This window comes from Macadamia integrifolia, chromosome 7 (assembly GCF_013358625.1).
Source record: "Macadamia integrifolia cultivar HAES 741 chromosome 7, SCU_Mint_v3, whole genome shotgun sequence".
NCBI classification, from domain to species: domain Eukaryota; kingdom Viridiplantae; phylum Streptophyta; class Magnoliopsida; order Proteales; family Proteaceae; genus Macadamia; species Macadamia integrifolia.
Window position 1 is genome coordinate 14,832,745 of NC_056563.1, and position 18,839 is coordinate 14,851,583.

The window sequence follows — 18,839 nt, forward strand, 5'->3', positions numbered from 1 at the left end:
TGTGCCATAAGATGAGGCGGCCGTGGGTCCGATAAAAGGGTCTTCCAGACCTACAAATAAGAGAGTGCTGTTGATATCTACAAATAGGAGACTGGATCACATGATTGAGATGGAATAACAAGGTTTCACATTTTATGAAGATGGAATCTCCCCGATTCCGAAACATAAGAGGATAGCCAAAATAATACCCACCCCTATAAAATACAAAAAATCCAATCTTTTGTTAATGGCCTTGTATGTCTCTTCATTGGCCCTTATATTAACGTCAGGTTGCACAATCAGGGTGTTCTTTTCTCTTTTATTTATTGTGAAGAACGAAAGTTTGGAGGGCTATCTAGGGGTGTCAATTCCAGGCCCACACGAGTTCGACTTGAGCAGACTTGATTAATAAATGTATCGGGCTCATAAACAGATACTACAAGGTGTAGCTTGCACCTAGCCCGATAAGCATTCAATCGAACCGATGCATTTATAAGTCCGATCTAAACTAACTCCTTTAAACCCGACCTAATCCCATCCCTTTGATACTACTAGAAAGAGGGAAAGAGCCTCTGCAAAAATATGCCCCCACATATCTTGGAGCAGGATGCAGTGGTGCAGGGTCTGCAGAGATGCCCAAGAAAGAGGGCCGCGGATCCTAAAATCCCAGCCAATACCCTTACATCCCTCGAGAATTTTGGTAGCCCTAGGCCAACATGCTTGCTTATGTGTACCTGGACAAGATCATGATGCAAATGGATAAGCATGAAATGATGATAGAGCAACCTAACTTATCCACATGAGATGATAGAAGCTTAACTTAAAATAACCACATAGAATGATAGAAATTACATCTATGCCTTCACATGAAATTATAGAAATTTAATCCTAAAATGACCACATGGAATGATGGAAGTTACATCTATGCCCTGCCCATGCAATATTAGGAATTTAAGGTATAGAATGTTGAAATTACATCTACACCCTTCATTTGCAATAATAGGACGTACGATAATGCTATATCTTATGTTGATACGGACATCATGACGGTTGTACGATGTTATATTACATGATGATGCAGACAATGTAACAGTTATATCTTATGTTGATGTAGAAAGTGTAACGGTTGTACAATGCTATACAACATGATGATGAGGACAATATAATAACTATATGGGGCTATATCACATGATGATGTAGACAACGTAACGGTTGTAAGATGCTATATCACATGAAAATAATTAAAATAATGAACTCTATGTAAGCTAGGCTCAGGAAAGTTACCCATACTTGGAGTCCAATTGTGGTTGACAATTCCCTCGATATAGGAACGAAGACGTAACTTGGAGATTGATTTACAACAGAGATTGGGCACTTCCTAGGCTTCTTGAGGGTTTCTCACCAAAATTCTAGGTTTGCTGGGGTTTCTAAAAATTTTGGTATTTTTCTGGGTTTTGGGGGATTTTTCGGGTATTTGGAAAAGATCAAGGTTTTCGGTAGTACTCCGACGAAATTTGAGGATTTTGACAGACTTCATGGGATTTTTGCAAAACTTACGGGCTTTTTAGGAATTTTATTTATTTATTTTTTTTTTTTTTAAAGAATTTCCACTACTTTTTCCCACTTTCTTCATACGTTTTTTGTTTAGAAATTACCATATTTATGGTTTTCCAAAATAAGTGGCATTTTTGTTAATGGGTGGGACAAAACTTGGGTAGGTCGGCTTAGGATTGGGCAGGTCGGCCTGAAGGCCTTTGGCGGATCTGGTCAAAAGCAGGGTGGTTGGAACATTTTCAAAGAGGGGCCGGATTTGACAGGTACAGGGGTTTTTTTAATTTCAATAGTGATTCTAGGTGATTGAGGTATCGAAATTTTGCACACGAGATATAACAGAATAATCTCGATGATCATAATTGACACAAGATTTTTCTTGTTCTAGCAAAGTTTCAGGATTTTCAAGAAAATTGGAAACCACTTTTGGTCACCCCTACATTATTGGTTATCACTTGTCGTGACAATTGGTCAATTATTTGATGCATTATCATTCGATACCTAAAGTTTATGGTTCGGGTTGGTTTGGAATGGGTATTGGGGTTTTGCCAAAAAAAAACCGAATCCTTTTTAAAAGTGAGCCTGCACATTTCATCTATGCCCTTTGATGAGGATAAATGTCTCTGACCACAGCATGGCCAAGGAGCGTTTGAACTAATGCCATACTTCCACCTCGGCTCCTCATCAAGCCGAGCTATCACCTCGACCCCTCATTAGTCCAAGCTATCACCTCGGCTCCTCATTATGCCAAGTTGTCACCTCGGCTTCTCATCAGTCTAAGCTACCACCTAGGCCCCCCATCTGGCTGAGCTACCACCTCGGCATCTTCTCAGGCCGTGCTGCCACCTCGGCCCGGCATCATCAGGCAGGGCTCCCAGAAACATGTTTTTATCCACTTCTACATTCAAGGAACGTAATCCCTGTTTACAAGGACAGGATTCTATCCACTACATGTCATCAGAGACATCCACCCCTCACAACCCACGCTTCCAAAATAAAAGAGGAATATTCTGAAAGATGCCTCGAAATCTAGAATGTTCCTGAAATCAGAGAGCCATTCTCCTTAAGGATTCGATGCCCAGTAGAATTCTCCACGGACTTTCCCATTTCTCCACTCCATCAGTAGCTTATAAATACCAAGGTAAGCCTCCATTGTGGGGATCAATCACTTCTTTTGACTGAAAACTCTCTTGAGTATCTACTGTGGAAAGATCTGACTTAGGTATCGGAGAGTCCCCTATCAGGTCAGCCCAGCTTTCCCCTGTCTTCTCTTCTGTGCAAATCTGCTGGAGCATCAGGAGTTGTAAGGAAGATCGGATGGTCAATTTTTGCCACATCAGATTGGCGCCCTCTATGGGAAACGGTTACAAAAAGCTACCTTGAACGAATCCAATTAAGGAGTGAGAAGGTCGTTTTCTTTACTACAACACAAGTAAGGTCCTCCCGTGATTCACCATTTGAACATCCTCACTCACCTCCAATGGCAGATCAGGAGAATATCCCCGCGAAGAACCCTCCACAAAGACCCCCGTAAGCCCAACCTGATGCTGATGTTACCCCAAGAGAGGAGATCAGCGCGAGCAAAACCCTTAGCAATCTCGCCAAGGCCCGTCATCCTAAGTGACTCAGCCAAATATGGAAGAATAGATGCAAAGCCTGTAGCTACAAGTGTTGGCAACCAACACTCTGGTACGGGACTTCATACGTCAGTTCGGCTCAACACTCCCTGTGCCCCGCACTGACTCAACTCAGCTGCCTAGGCTAGCTCCGGATAGGCGACCCAAAGATGAATCACTTGACAACAGTGTCACCCCTCAATCAACAGCCAAGAGGAGATCGGTCAGAACATTACGTACAATTCGCTCAGTGACACCCCAATCTCCCATCGAGAGATGCCAACAAGGGCCCCTTTTTGGCCAAAATGGGAGGGTTCATCGTTCCGCACATAACTGGAGCCCTGAGACATGTGATGCCCATAGATCCCCACCCAGGGCAGAGGGATGCTAGTGCTCACCGTAAAGGCCAACTAGAGGAGTGCGTCTGCGCGGAGAGGGAAACGAGAACTCCTCATAGAGGACAACTCGAGAAGAACTACCCCATGGAGGCCATCAAGGCTCGCCTCCTAGGCCGGCTAGAGGTGAACGACAGTAAGGTCAGGATCAATCTGGCAGGTGCTAAGACCAAGGAAGAAGCCCTAGAAGAGCTGAAAGGGAACGCCGCTCCCCGGATCACCGAGCCGAGGAAAGAAGGGATGACCTGAAGAACTACATTCAGCGTCTCACTGAGAGGATTGAAGGAATGCAGAGGCAAAGGCACCCAGCTGACATAACGGTAACCCTAACCCATAATGCACTATCCGATGAGCTGATAGACGTCGAGCTGCCCTCAAATTTTGTGGTACCTATCTTTAACTCATATAATGGAACCATAAATCCCTATGATCATCTCAGTACTATAGTTCAGCCATGACAGTCCATGGGAGGTTAGAAGCAATTCTCTGCCGAGCCTTCCTAGCCTCATTAAAAGGGACTGTGCTAGTGTGGATGTCGAACTTGTAGCCTTGGTCCATCCATAGCAATAAAGAGCTGACGAGAGCGTTCCTCACACATTTCCAAGCTAGTATGAAGCAAAAACAAACTACGTAAAACGTGATGAACATGAGGCAGGGAGCAAGGGAGACTATAAGGGAGTTCCTTGCCTGATTCACTAAGGCGACACTAGAGGCTAAAAACCTACTAGAAGGAGTGGCATATAACACATTGTGCAATGGAGTAATGCACCCTGATCTGATCCAATCTATTACCCTCAACTTGCCAGACGGTGTAATCAATATGCCAACATGGAAGAAGTCCTAGCCGCTAGGGGGATAACTGATAGGGGTGACCAATCAGAGAAGGAGAAGAGGCCTCTGAGGCCAAGGGACGACTCTCGTGAGTCGAAGAAGAATAAAACAGATCAGCCACTTGATACAGTTGAACTCAAGCAATATGAGCTTGACCATTCGTAAACAAACTTTCTCTTGGAGATTCAAGATCAGAAGTATTTTTGCTGGCCCAGGCCAATGATGGCTAAACCAGAGGAGAGGAACCCCAACTGGTACTGCCGATATCACCGAGACTATGGACATGACACTAAAAACTGTAAGTCTTTGAAAAGGAAAATTGATGAGCTCATCAGGGCAGGGTACCTTAACAAGTATCTGAAGCAGAAGTATGGTGGGAACTAGCCCGAGCCGAGGAGAGATGAGCCAGGCCGAGCCACCCAAGGAACCAATCGTGGATCGAGCTGACATGTACGAAAACCAGCCTATGGGTCCAACCATCCTGACAATCATAGGCAGACTCATGGCAGAATCAGTCAGAAAGGCCAAAGCTCACACACGGTTCATATGCATCATGGAGCAGCCCGTCAAGGCCCTCAAGTTGAATCCACCCATTACATTCTCTGACAGAGACCTGGAAGAGCTGAATTGGCCTCACAACGATGCCGTCATGGTTCAATTAGTGGTGGCCAACCACCCCTTCCATAGGGTCCTAGTAGACACAGGAGCCTCCGTCGACCTCATGTCCTACGAAGCTTTCATGAAACTGGGGCTTGGCATTAGAGCCTGAAAGTCGACCCCAGGACCCTTGTACAAATTTTTGGGCACGCCAGCAGAGCTAGAGGAGTAGGACCTGCCAGTAACTATTGGTCAGGGAGCTCAAATGGCCACTACTATAGTTTCTTTCATGGTCGCCAAGATAGCCTCACCCTACAATGCAATCTTTGGCCGACCTGGTCTCAATGGCCTTGGAGTGACTGTGTCCACCAAGCATATGAAAGTCAAGTTCCCCACCAGCAACGGAATTGGAGAATGTAAATCCAACCAAAAGGAATCCCGGAAGTGCTATGTCAACTTTATAAAGTCTATCAAGAAGCCATGCTCTGGCCTAGTATGTATGGTAGAAATCGTCTATTACCATGATAAAAGCCTCCTGAATCGAGCCGAGCCAGTGGAGCAGTTGCTTACTATCCCAATTGTTGAGGCCAAGCCGGGAAAGACCATTCAGCTCGGAGCATTACTGAGCTTCCAATGCCGTGACAAAATTTTAAACTTTCTTGGTGAAAACTCTGATATTTTTGATTGAAAGACTTCTAATATGCCAGGCATCTCAAGGGTGATAGCTGAGCACAGTCTGGATGTTAACCCTAACTTCAAGCATGTCCAACAGAAGTGCAGGAACTTTACGACTGAGCGGAACACCATCATCAATGAGGAGGTTGATAAACTCCTAGCTGCAGGGTTTGTGAGGGAAGTAAAATACCCAACTTGGCTAGCCAATGTAGTAATGGTTCTGAAGTCCAATGGGAGGTGGAGGATTTGCATAGACTACACTGACCTGAACAAAGCCTATTCCAAGGATTGCTATCCCTTACCTAAGATTACTCCCTTATAGAAGACCGCATTCCTCACCACTCAGGGTAGCTACTGCTACACTGTAATGCCCTTTGGCCTCAAGAATGCAAGAGCCACATACCAAAGGATGGTGAATACAATGTTTCGAAGCCAAATCGGAAGAAACATGAAAGTATACGTTGATGACATGCTAGTCAAGAGTGCAAAAGGCACTAATCATTTACTAGATCTAAAGGAAGCCTTCAATGCCCTACGGCAAAACCAGATGAGGCTAAATCCTACCAAGTGTGCGTTTAGAGTGACCTCTGAGAAGTTCCTGGGCTTCATAGTATCACAAAGGGGAATAGAGGCAAACCCCTCCAAAATTGAGGCCATTTAAGAAATGCACCCGCCAAGAAACAATCACGAAGTTCAGAAGCTGACAGGGTGTCTGGCAGCAATAAACAGGTTCCTATCACGAGCCAGAGACAAGTGTCTTCCCTTCTTCAAGCTACTGAAAGGAGGAAAAGGACATCATCAATTTTTCTGGACAGAAGAATGCGATGCCACTTTTGAAGAAATCAAAGCCTACCTGACCATGCCTCCTCTGTTGAGCCGACCAAAGTGAGGAGAGGTGCTACAACTTTATCTAGCCACATCCTTAGTAACTGTTAGCACAGTTTTCATAAGAGAAGAGGGAAAGACCCAGAAGCCTGTCTACTACATGAGTCATGTGCTCCTTGACGTAGAAACATGGTACCCAAGAATTGAGAAGTTTGCATTAGCATTGGTTGTGGCAGCCAGGAAGTTGAAGCCTTACTTTCAAGCACACACCATAGTTGTACTGACGGATCAGCCACTGAGGAAGTCACTTTATAGCCCCAGCATAGCAGGATGGATGGTGAGTTGGGTTGTCAAGTTAAGTGAGCATAACATTGAATTCTGACCAAGAAGTGCAATCAAGGGCCAGGCACTGGCTGATTTCTAGGTAGAATGTACATAGATAGAAGAAGAGACAACGGTAGAGGTAGAGCCGAACAGAAGGTGGAAGCTCTTTGTTGATGGATCTAGCACCATAACGAGGAGTGGCACAGGACTTATGCTAGAGAGCCTGGAGAATTTGTGATATAGTACGCCCTCAGATTTGCATTCCCTACAACAAAAAATAAAGCAGAATATGAAGCCCTAATAGTGGGAATCAAACTGGCAAATGCTGTACTGGTAGATGACCTGGTTGCACATAGTGACTCACAACTGATTGTGAACCAAGTCAATGGGCAATATGAGGCCAAAGAATAAAGAATGGTTAAATATCTGAAAGAATCTCATCATCTGATTACCAGCTTCAACACGTTCACAATAGTACAAGTTTCGCGAGAAAAAAATACAGTGGCAGATGTCCTCTCCAAACTGACTATAGTGGAACTCAGTGACTGCGCAAGCTGGGTATACTTTGAAGTACTGAAAAAACCTACCTATGAGCAAGAAGTGATGTGCAGCAATACGCAGTCAGCTGAGCCAAGCTGGATGGATCCCATTACAGACTATTTACAAGATGGACATCTACCAGGGGATCAGACAGAAACAAGAGCAGTTAAAAGGAGTGCAACCAACTACACCCTTCAAGGAGGAGTACTTTACAAAAGGGTAATATCTTGACCCCTGCTGAAGTGCCTACCACCAAGCCCAGCTGAAGAGATGCTCCAAGCGGTCCATGAAGAAATTTACGGAGGACACATGGAAGGAAGGGCATTGGCCTACAAGGTGTTGCACTAAAGATTCTACTGGAAAAAAATGTAGCAAGATGCAGTGAGGTTCGTCCGACGATGCTTTAATATGTCCCAATACCGCACATCCCTGCTATAGAACTTAGCTCCATAATCTGCCTAATCTCATTCGTGATGTGGGGAATGGATATCCTAGGACAGTTTAAGAAAGGCAAGGGTAGTGTCCAGTTCTCGATTGTTACTATTAATTACTTCACTAAGTGGGTGGAAGCGCATCCCCCAGTAAAGATCACTGAGCAAGCGGTAGAAAATTTGGTAAGAGACGATGTTATATACCGCTACGGTGTCCCAAAAGTACTGGTCATAGACAATGGAAAATAATTCGATAATAAAAAATTCAGGCTCTCTGCAATAACTTTAACATTGATTGCTGAAATACTGCAGTGGCACACCCACAGTCAAATGGCCAAGCAGAAAATGCCAACCACATACTTCTGGATGGAATAAAAAATAGGCTAGACTAGGAAAAGAAGAACTGGGCCGACTAGCTACTTAGTGTACTTTGGGCATATCATACCTTAGTTTGGACTCCTATAAAGGAAACACCGTGCCGACTGGCATACGGGACTAAAGCCTTAACCCCTGTACAGGTGACCCAAGCTTCAGTCCGATCAACAACGTTTGAAGCATCACAGAACGAGGCAGGGTTCCAAACAAACATTGACTTCATAAACGAAGTTCAAGAAAAAACTCTAGTGCAAAATGAAACCTACAAGCAAAAAGTGTGGCAGTATTACAACCAAAAGGATCGGCCATGAGGATTCATAGTAGGCGACTTGGTCCTTAGAAAAGCAATTGCAGTAGACCCGAGAAATGAAGGCAAGTTAAGTGAGAATTGGGAAGGCCCTTACATAGTCTCCAAAGTGGTTCGCCTCGGTACTTACCACTTACAGACTCAGGAGGGTACAGGTATACCAAGAGTATGGAATGTCAAAAATCTCAAAAAATTTTACCAGTAGATCACATTGAAGTTCCGCGTGACCGGGCGTTAGTCTTATAGATTTTATATTCTCAGCACCTTCATTTTCATATTTCAATTATTCAATTTCATTCATGGAGTGGATTAGACTCTATTTCGAAGCAATGTATTTGTTACAAGTGCATATCACATATCAATAAATGAAGAAGCTTCTCTTAAATATCCAACACATCTAAGATCAAGCTGCAACTCGGTGACATCTAAGACCGAGCCTTAGCTCGGCAACGTATAAGACCAAGCCCTAGCTCGGCACTACCAAGACCAAACCCAAGTTTAGCACCTCAAGCCTTAACATCTAAGGCATTAAGACCGAGCTTCAGCTCGATAATGTCTAAGACCGAGGCCCAGCTCGGCACCATTAAGACCAAACCCAAGTTTGGCACCTCAAGACCTTAATATCTAAGGCTTTAAGACCAAGCTTCAGCTCAACAACATCTAAGGTCGAGCCCCAGCTTGGCACTACCAAGACCAAGCTTAAGTTTGGCACCTTAAGGCCTTAGTATCTAAGGCATTAAGACTGATCTTCAGCTTGGCAACATCTAAGACCGAGCCTCAGCTCAACACTTCCAAGACCAAACCCAAGTTTGGCACCTCATGACCTTAACCTTTAAGGCATCAAGACTTAGATCAACTTAACAATGTCTAAGATCAAGCTTTAGCATGGCATCACTACGGTCCATGTCTAGGCATAACACTTCAGAAGATTAAGATGTATAAGATAAATCAAAGCTCAACTAGATAATGGAACTACGCTTACAGGAGAATAAAAGAGGCACAATAAATGAAGAGAAAATATTTTTCATTAATAAAAGAGGGAGAAAACCCTCAAAATTACACTACTCCTGAAGGAGACATTTAGAAAAAAAAAAAAGAGAAGAGAGAAAATTACATTACTCCTGAAGGAAGAAGAAAGAAAGAAAGAACATGAGGAGATAACATCAGGATTGCAGGGATTGGGAAGCTAGCTCAAGAGGGAGCGAGTTGGTTCATTTGACTACTTTTGGGTTTGCTTGAGTCACCTCTTCGCCAACCTCGGCTTAACTAACAAGCTGCACTGAAGGAGCGGGGATAGGAGTTCGCTGCTCATAGTTTGGCATCTTGCCTAGGAAAAATTGAATGGCGTCTTCCGAGCTGGCCTGGAATGAAGTGACGTTGATGTCAACTAACCATTTCTAACCAACTTTGGAGTTCAACCACCTCTCAGCAGCAACCTCATCATTCGATGATAGCTCGGCCTGATGCTTCCATTCCAACTTGGTAATCTGAGCTGCAAGTTCAACTACCTTCTTTCTGCTGGCCTCCTAATCCTCGGCCAGCTCGCTCTGGAGTGCGTCATTCTCCTTGACTAGATTGTTGTTGGTCTTGAGCTACTTAGTGACTTCACACTCCAACTCACCAGCTCTCTCTTCCTTATCTCTCGCTCTTTGCTCCTCAAAACGAGCCCTTTTCTTCTCATTTTCCAGCTGACCCATAGCTATCTGGAGATCTCCACGAAGACGCTTCACTTCATCCTCTGCCTTAGCACGGCCAATGGCTATGCTCTCAAATCGTTGAGTAACCTCAATCTCAAAAGCAAAACTTTGCAAGGACCCAATGGAATTATCAGTACTAGAAACATCAAGGTGAACACGGAAGAGAGAAAAAGCTGGGGATACTTACGTTGTCCATCCGAATGTATATCTGATATGCCAAGTCAACGTCAGAAAACTTCTTCACGCAGGCAATGTCCCTCTTTGGATGGCTCCGGTGACACCAGACCTGAGCAGTGTTGGAGTCCAGCACGGTGCTGTTCTCCATCAAGTCCCCCCATGGATCCACAGGCTGCTTTCCCATTCGAGCCACGTTAGGGGGTTTCCATGCTACATGTCATCCACGGGCGAGCACCTCCTCTTCTGGCCATCCGGGTCCATGGCAACTCGATCTGGTGTGCCGGTCTACCCAAGCAGCTTTTCTCCTAAGCCCATTGGCTCTTTACCCTTGAGAGAGCCCGGAGTCCCGTGTTGAGCTGAATATTGGATGAGCAGGGGCATCTCTTTCCTGGGCTTGCCCCCTATGGTGATTGACGAGGCCTTGTTACCCACGCTAGTGGGTGGAATGGCCTTCACCCCCAATGCCTGGGCTCGGGATGGCCTTGCCCTTGTCAGTAGTCTTCTTGGTGGCCTGCTCGGCCGTTTCCTTCTTCCTCACCTCCATTGCCATGGCGGCAAGGCTCTTGTTGTCTACCTTTATGTTCACCACCGTAGAACAAAGATGAGCTGAGCTAAATTAGTATAAAGACCAAGCTGACCTGTTGAGAAAATCGGACTCAATCAAACCCTCACCAAGGACTTCACTTAGTTCCCACTCTCGGGGGGAAGTCTGGACGTCCATAACCTCCCCACCCAAACACATTTGATATGTTTGAAGATCGACCGGGGATAGCTTAGGAGCTTGGTTCAGCACTGAGAGTGTGGGCCTTACCCAGCTGCTCTTTAAGGCCTCCATTGTCACGTAGAAATACCTCTCCTTCCACTTCTTCACTAAGGAGGGCATGTTGATAAACATTTTTAAATCGTTGTAGGGACCATCCCTATCCCTCTTGGTGAAGTAGTACCACCCTGAGGTGTGCCTCTTCACTAAGAACATCTTACGAAAGACTTCTAACGTCACAGTTCGGCCCAGCTTTGAGACGAACACCTCAAAGCCGAGAATAGTGCACCAGGAGTTCGGTGTGAGCTGGCTTGATGCGAGACACTAGTACTCTAGAATTGAGCTAACCAGCTCGGGCACCGGGATTTAAAGGTCGTTCTGGAAGGCGACATCGTAGAGGGCCATCTCGTCCCCAGAGGCGTCTAAACATTCATCTTTATCTAGGACACGCATCACCACATAATCAGGGATACCATACCGACCCCGAATCAAGTCTAGAACTTTGGGCGTAAGGATGCTCAGGGTGTTGACTGTAGTTTTCTTTTATCCGGAAGATGAAGCAGAGCCTTCCCCCTCAGACTCTGCTAGGCTTGCCTCAGGGACTTCAGCACCTGATGGGTCTGCCACCGAAGTGCTCGTTGCCGCGGCACTGGGGGGATGAGCTGGGGTAACCGAGCCAGGATCACCCCTGATTGGGACAGTCTCAGGCGAGACCACCTCGATAGACTCAGTACCTGAGCTGCTGCCTGAGCTTGAGCTACCACCAGAACCTAAACTACCGTCAGAGCCTAGACTGCTTGAAGTGTCGTCACTAGAGGATGAAGGATCTGGAATTGGACACTCTGGGTGGTTTTCCCCAGGCCTCACGGCCATCAAGGGGGTCTGGCTAGGCGAGTCAAGGTCATGCACGGATGCCATATCGGGATCACCAGGACTGATGCTAGGAAACACGTAAGGTTGGGCGGAAGAAGAACGATGAGTCATAACTATAGTGCAATCTTACTTACTGGTTGAAGGACGAGCCTGAAAGTGACGCACTGGAGAAAACGAGCTGATGAGGACGAGCTAGTTGGAGAAGCTGGTTGGTTGTGTTCAAGACGTTGGGCTGCTCTGAGACTCTGTAGATGTCCACATTGAGGCTAAGAGTGAGCTAAACTGACTTTAACACTAGAACAAATGCAAAGTCTTCTGGAAAAAAATGTGTCCTATTTATAGGTGAAGGCGATGGAGAATGGACGGCTGGATCTGGCTGAGATCAACAGTGAACCAAAGCAGTCTCTTCGCCTGCCCTAAGTGAAGTTACAGCACTGTGACACATGGCAGAACCAGTGCATTTCGAGTTGAACGAACTGTACACGCTTGCGAAAGTCAACCGAATTTAATGCTCTAGCTTTTCGAACCGAACTGCTAGAGCGAGAGGCTGGTGATGTGGGTAAATGTCTCTGACCATAGCACGACCAAGGAGTGTTCGAACTAATGCCATACTGCCACCTCAGCTCCTCATCAGGCTGAGTGACCACCTCGGCCCCTCATCAATCCGAGCTACCACCTCGGCCCCCCATCAGGCCGAGCTACCACCTCCGCCCCTAGTCAGGCCATGCTACCACCTTGGCCCCTCGTCAGACCGTGCTACCACCTCGGCTCCTCATCAGGCCGTGCTGCCATCTTGATTCCTCATCAAGTCGAGCTGCCACCTCGGCGCCTCATCAGTTCAAGCTACCACCTTGGCATCTCCTCAAGCCATGCTGCCACTTCGACCTATCCTTTGGCCGAGCAACCACCTCATCTTGGTATTATCAGACAAGGCTCCTAGAAACGTGTTCTCATCCACTCTTACATTCAATGAACGTAATCCCTGATCATAAAAACATGACTCTATCCACTACACGTCATCAGAGACATCCCTCCGAAATAAAAGAGGAATATTATTGAAAGATGGCCCAGAATCTAAAATATTCCTGGAATAAAAAAGCCATTCTTCTTAAGGACTCCACGCTTAGTAGGACTCTCCATGGACTTCCCCCTTTCTCCACTCCATCAGTAGCATATAAATACCAAGATAAGCCTCCATTGTTAGGATCGATCACTTCTTCATCACTTCTTTTGACTAAAAACTCTCTTGAGTATTTATTGTGGAAATATCTGACTTAGGCATTGGAGAGTCCCTCGTCGGGTCAGCCCGACTCTCCCCTGTCTTCTCTTCTTTGCAGATCTGCTGGATCATCAGGAGCTGCAAGGAAGATCGACTGGTCAATTTTTACCGCATCACCCATAATTCATCATTGTCAAGGGGGGTGAAAAAAATTTAGATGTCTACATCACCACATTTAAACTGTAAAACTAATTTGCAATCATGCATAATGGAACCATAGTCCATTTATCACGCACTAGGTTAACAAATAACAAGAATTTTGTGAATTCCTTCTACCAGCTACTTTCTCCATTAAAGTGGCTAGGTAAAGTTGTCGATTCCTTATATCATTCTTTCCTTTCATGCTTGAATTCATGTGTCCTATCTGTACTTCCTTTCTTCCTCTTGTTTTGGTCATTAGGTACAGAACATGAAGACAAAACAATAGACACCATTACTATCCTAGTTTTCTTAAAATTCATATTCCACCATTTAAATTAGATGTAGTTGATGGCATGGCTAAGACATTAAACTAAATATCTATGACTGACTCTGAGTGAGAGAGAGAGAGGTTTACTCGGACTCATACAAGAAGCAGGTCTTCCATGTTCTTTGCCTTCCCTTTTTCTTCACGCTAAAATAGTTAAAATATTTGTTTCACTAATAACTAAGCCTAATAAATAAGCGGAAGTGGGATAAGGCATAAGGCTCATGATAGCAAAGCAATGGGTTACAAAAGGTGAATGCATTTCAAGGGAGGAAGGAGATTAAAGTTTTTAAAAAGAAAGGGATTTTTTAATGTGTAGCGTCTATAGTCATAGTTAGTAAATACACATGTAATACGTATATCCGAACATTTCATTGAAAATCCACAATTTGCTGTATAGATTCAAAAAACTGGTTTAGTATCCAGATTTTATCATTAGCCATATTATATGGGATAATACTTATAAATATTATTAAAACATTTAGGATATTAATTCAAAAAAAAAAAAAAAAAACTGAAATAAAATCTTAAGGAAAAATCCTAAGGTTATGTTTGGTTGTAAAGGAAATTAAAGAGAAAGGAAATGAAATTTTCATACTTTAAAAAAAAAAATTATGTAATCATTACCCATGTAACTTTAACATTAACTTTAAATCATTTTATATTTGGTTATAAAATTTCACTTTACTTTGCATCCAAAACGCTTTGTTATAATATGTAAAATAAAAATCACATGTAAAATATATCATTATTAAATATAGATAAAAATATTAAATAATTTATATAATAACATAGAGTAATGATTATAAACATTTCTTTTTAAAGTATGAATATTTTCACTTTTCTTTTCTTTAAATTTCCATTTCAACTAGACGAAGCCTAAATGAAGTAAACCAAATCACACTCCAAATCTCCCCTGCTTTCGTCTGAGTGATTGAGAAAATCAAACTAGTGATTCACAAGACCCTTCCTCTGTTAGGTGCGAGGTGGATTATAGTGGCGTTGAGGGAGAGGGTGAGATCACCCTTCTTCTTCTTCCTCTTCTTCTCTGTTCTGAGTATAATGGCAGGGGGATTGCAGCGGCAGAGGCAGAGGCGGCGAGGGCAGCAACTGAGTAATGGTGCAGATGTTCACTGACTATTGTAGATATTTGTAAAATTTTAAAAAGAGAAAGGTTGTTGGTTGTTGGTTGTTGGTTGTTGCAAGTGTTGAAGGAAGGAGTGTATTAGTAAACAAGGGTCTTGCCGGAAGAGTTCGTTCAGGAGTCTTAATAGGGATTGTCACTGAGTAAAGGTGCCTTGAGTTCTTAATCAAATGAATGCTGGGAGATGGATCTACTTGGGAGTTAAGAATAATCAGCTATGGTTGTGGGTTGCAACCTCGTTCCCAAAAAACAGAAAGAAAAAAACTAAAAAACTAGATTGCAACCAAACGTAGCCTGCTTGGAGAAGAGGATCTCATTTAGGCAAACTATTCAGCATCTAATATACATATCAAGCAAAGGATCGAAACTCGAGGCAGCAGCCAAGTTGCTGCAACCCCTGATACCAGTCAAGGGAGTGGAATCTCAGGGGTAGGGGTGGAAAAATTCACCCAAGGTGGATATTTTCAATCATGTCCCTGGGATTCCACTTCCTTGGCTACTACCATGGGGCTACAACCTAGACAACAGCGAAATTTTTTCCCAAGCAAAGCACCACAAGAATACGACATCGAAATGGGTACCTCAACTTTCCATACTTTGACTATAGAGGTTTGGCGGCATTGCACAGTGATGATCAGTCCAAATACCATGATTGCCTCAAGTGCCTCTTTTACTGTGACGATTGGACTGTGCTCCTAAAAGGAAAAATTACATGACTACCCATTTTTGGGTTTCTTTTTACAAAATTGGCCATCATATGTTTTGTTTAACCAAATTACTCAAAAGGAAGATGGTTATTTCAAAACTATCCAAAACAATGCCCTCTCCTCACTTACTATCTTTTTTTTGACACAATTGCCCTTGTTTTCCTTTACCACCATTTTTCCAATCACCGCCTCCGTGAGCAACGATTGACAACCCCGATGAGGAAGGAACTTGGAAACCAGACCAAGCAGATTATCACTGATCTATGAGCCCCATTGCATCGTGGAATCGATGGATTTTACACCCTCGGTGAAGATGAGTAAGTAAAAAGAGTGGTTGGTGTATTGGTGTTCGATGAGGATAGGACTAAATCCTCAAAGAACATAGCAAGTCTACTACCCTGCAATCCTCCCACCTCCCTCTATTCCGCCACTTACCTCATCCCATTTGAATCCATCTGTGACTTGCGCAACATCACAGAGAGGATATCATGGTAGGGTACTTGAGCGAGTGCATTCAGGTTCATAGGATTGTCCACAAAAATTGGCCGTTGATGATAGCTTCCGCAGCCTAAGCGCTACATGAACACCAAGGCAAAATCAAAACATCGAGGGTTTGATTGGGTGATTTTAGTTGGGAAGATGGAAGGATCGACCACCTCTACTCCGACATGGAAGTTGAGTTCGAGATCATCTGTCGTCGGAATTGCAGAATCCCCAAAATATCTGCCGTCGTCGAATGGTGGTAACGGAATGCAACCACCCATATCGATCATTATGGTCTATGTGGTTGGGAGTGATGGATTTTATGTTACTCATAACAGAAACAGGGTGAGCAGCACCAAGTCCTTTCATCCTCTCTTTTTTTTCCTACATAAAGAAGTTTTTTATATACTCATGAGAGAGCGCTCCTCAACCTCAACTCTCCCTTCTGGATTTTTGTTTGATGAAATTCTTCCGATCTTTTCTCCTTCCTTTACTCTTCTTTACGGGAATGTTTGACAAGTAGATCTGTTTTCCGATAATACAAAAAGAAAGGTTTTTGAAGGGCATCGGTTCTCCCTTCCCCAGAATTGTGTCGATTACTAGCTTTGGTATGTATCTATTCTTTCCGTTTGATTTCTTCTGTAAGGTAGAAAGAAGAAGGGGACAGAAGCAGGTGGGTGAAGGGAGGAGGGGGTAAAACTATCAAAAAATTCTTCAGTTGAGAGATGAACACTATTTTGGGTAATTTTGTAAACCAAAATTTAAAACAACGTATTTTTGTTATTTGAAACATAAATTGGATAATTTTGAAAAGGAAAACCAAAGTGACTAATCAAGTAATTTTCCCTTCCTAAAATCTCAACACCGTTCAAAACAGCCGAGTCATCCGAGTTGATATCAATAGATCCATGAGTCAGCCAGCTTGGTGAAAGCAATCATAGAAGAACCACCCTCAGACCACGCAGCCATAGCCTCTTCCTTCGTCTTGCGACTCCGTTCTCTTAAAACCCTCCCTTCTTCCGATTCCATCAACGCTCTCACTCGTTTCTCAACCTCTGCCGCATTCACTATCCCATCTTCGGATTCCTCAATCGGCATCCCCAGTTTCATCTGCTCCACCAAAACTGTCCTGTTCATGTGCTGCTCAGCATAGAGAGGCCATGCCTCCATAGGCACCCCTGCAGAAACTGCTTCCAACACCGAGTTCCACCCACAGTGAGTCACGAACCCACCGACCGATTCCTTATTAAGCACTTCCACTTGCGGAGCCCACTCCTTGACCACAAGGCCCCGGTCATGGGTCCTTTCCAAGAAACCTTCCGGCAACAGAACATCCAAATCCGGATCTTTACTTACCAAAGAAAAGTGTTTGTCATTGTCCTCTGAGAGAGGCTTCCGCAGAACCCACAAGAACCTCTGCCCACTCTTCTCCAACCCAACTGCGATCTCTTTCACCTGCGCCTTCGAGAACACACCTCGGCTTCCAAAACACAAGAACACGACGCTCCGACTCGGTTGCGCATCCAGCCATGACAAGCATTGATTTATATTTTCATCCTCCACGGAATGACTATTGGGGCTGTCGATCAATGGTCCGATGCAGTAAACAGGTGGAGTTGGAACGTCTGGTATGCAGAGCCCATCAGTGATGGCTTTGATCACTTTTGACTCAAGGGACTCAAAAGTGTTGACTATAATTCCTTTCGACTTGGGTAGGCTGGAACCGATCTCTAACGTGTAATAGTAGCCCTGGTCATCTCGGTCTAGCACCAGATCGGGCATATGGGAGGCCCAGATGGGCGGCAAGCCCGGGAAATGCAGATGGGTCGTGGTGAGTTGCTTGAAGCTCTTGGTGGTTTGATTGTGGATGGTGGGGAAATAGAGCAAGAAGGAGAGAAAGATAGCACCTGCAGGGATATAGTAGTATGTAGGGATACCAAGATCAGATGCCACGGTGGAGGCAGGGGCGCAGAAGAAGTCTAAGACAAGGGCTCGAATAGTGGAGGTTTCTGAGATGGTTTGAAGCGCATGGACGACGTTTGGGTTGTTTAAGTGGATAAGTTCGCCGCGGACAGCTGCGCGGCTTCGATTGGGAGATGGTTCGATGGAGAGGGAAGGGAGGTGGTGGAAGGTAATCGAAGGGGTGGTTTTGGAGTTGTGACGGAGGAAGGCGGTGACTTCTGGGGTGACAAATGGGTCTGACGTGATAAGGATTGTAACGGAGATGCGGTGATGGTATTGGCGGAGAATGAGGTTACCTAGTTCCACCATTGATACGAGGTGGCCGATGGTCATTATAGGGTATAACACAATAGTGCCTTCCATTTTTTTTTTCTCTCTTTGCTTGTTCTTCTGCTACTTTAAACCAATCTCAAATGGATAATGACCTAAGCAATATCCATTGAACATCAAACTGGAATAAAGGTCACGTTAAACTAATCTAATCTTATCTTTTATGCAGACACAAAAATAGAAAAAGAAGATAACTTTCCCTTTATCAGTTTCCTGTACCTTTTTAATTCTTTGGTAACATGTACCTTTTTTATTGGATGTTGTTTACAGGGAGGATAGAGGTGAAACATTCAATGAATATAGTCGCCGTCTGCTTATCTGTTGGGTTTTTTTATATTATTTTTTTTAAATTTATTCAGTGGAAAGATGAATGGATGTCCAACATTTCCCAACCTTTAAAGTGAGATCAGAAGTTGTGGATTCTATGGAACGAATCATGTGCATCGGAGGTACCGATATCCGTCTCTGTCGATACCATATCCATCATTTTTGTCTTTTACTATTTAGAAAAAGTA

The 18,839-nt window shown here is 44.2% G+C and overlaps 1 protein-coding gene across 1 annotated transcript; it reads right to left on the minus strand.

Annotated features, from left to right (window-relative positions):
* Positions 1–16,378: 16,378 nt before the first annotated feature.
* LOC122083533 (UDP-glycosyltransferase 88F3-like) lies at positions 16,379–18,418 on the minus strand. Its single transcript, XM_042651366.1, has one exon. It carries the CDS (start codon positions 18,355–18,357, stop codon positions 16,930–16,932), a length of 1,428 nt encoding a protein of 475 aa, XP_042507300.1. The 5' UTR covers positions 18,358–18,418; the 3' UTR covers positions 16,379–16,929.
* Between the last annotated feature and the right edge of the window lie 421 nt (positions 18,419–18,839).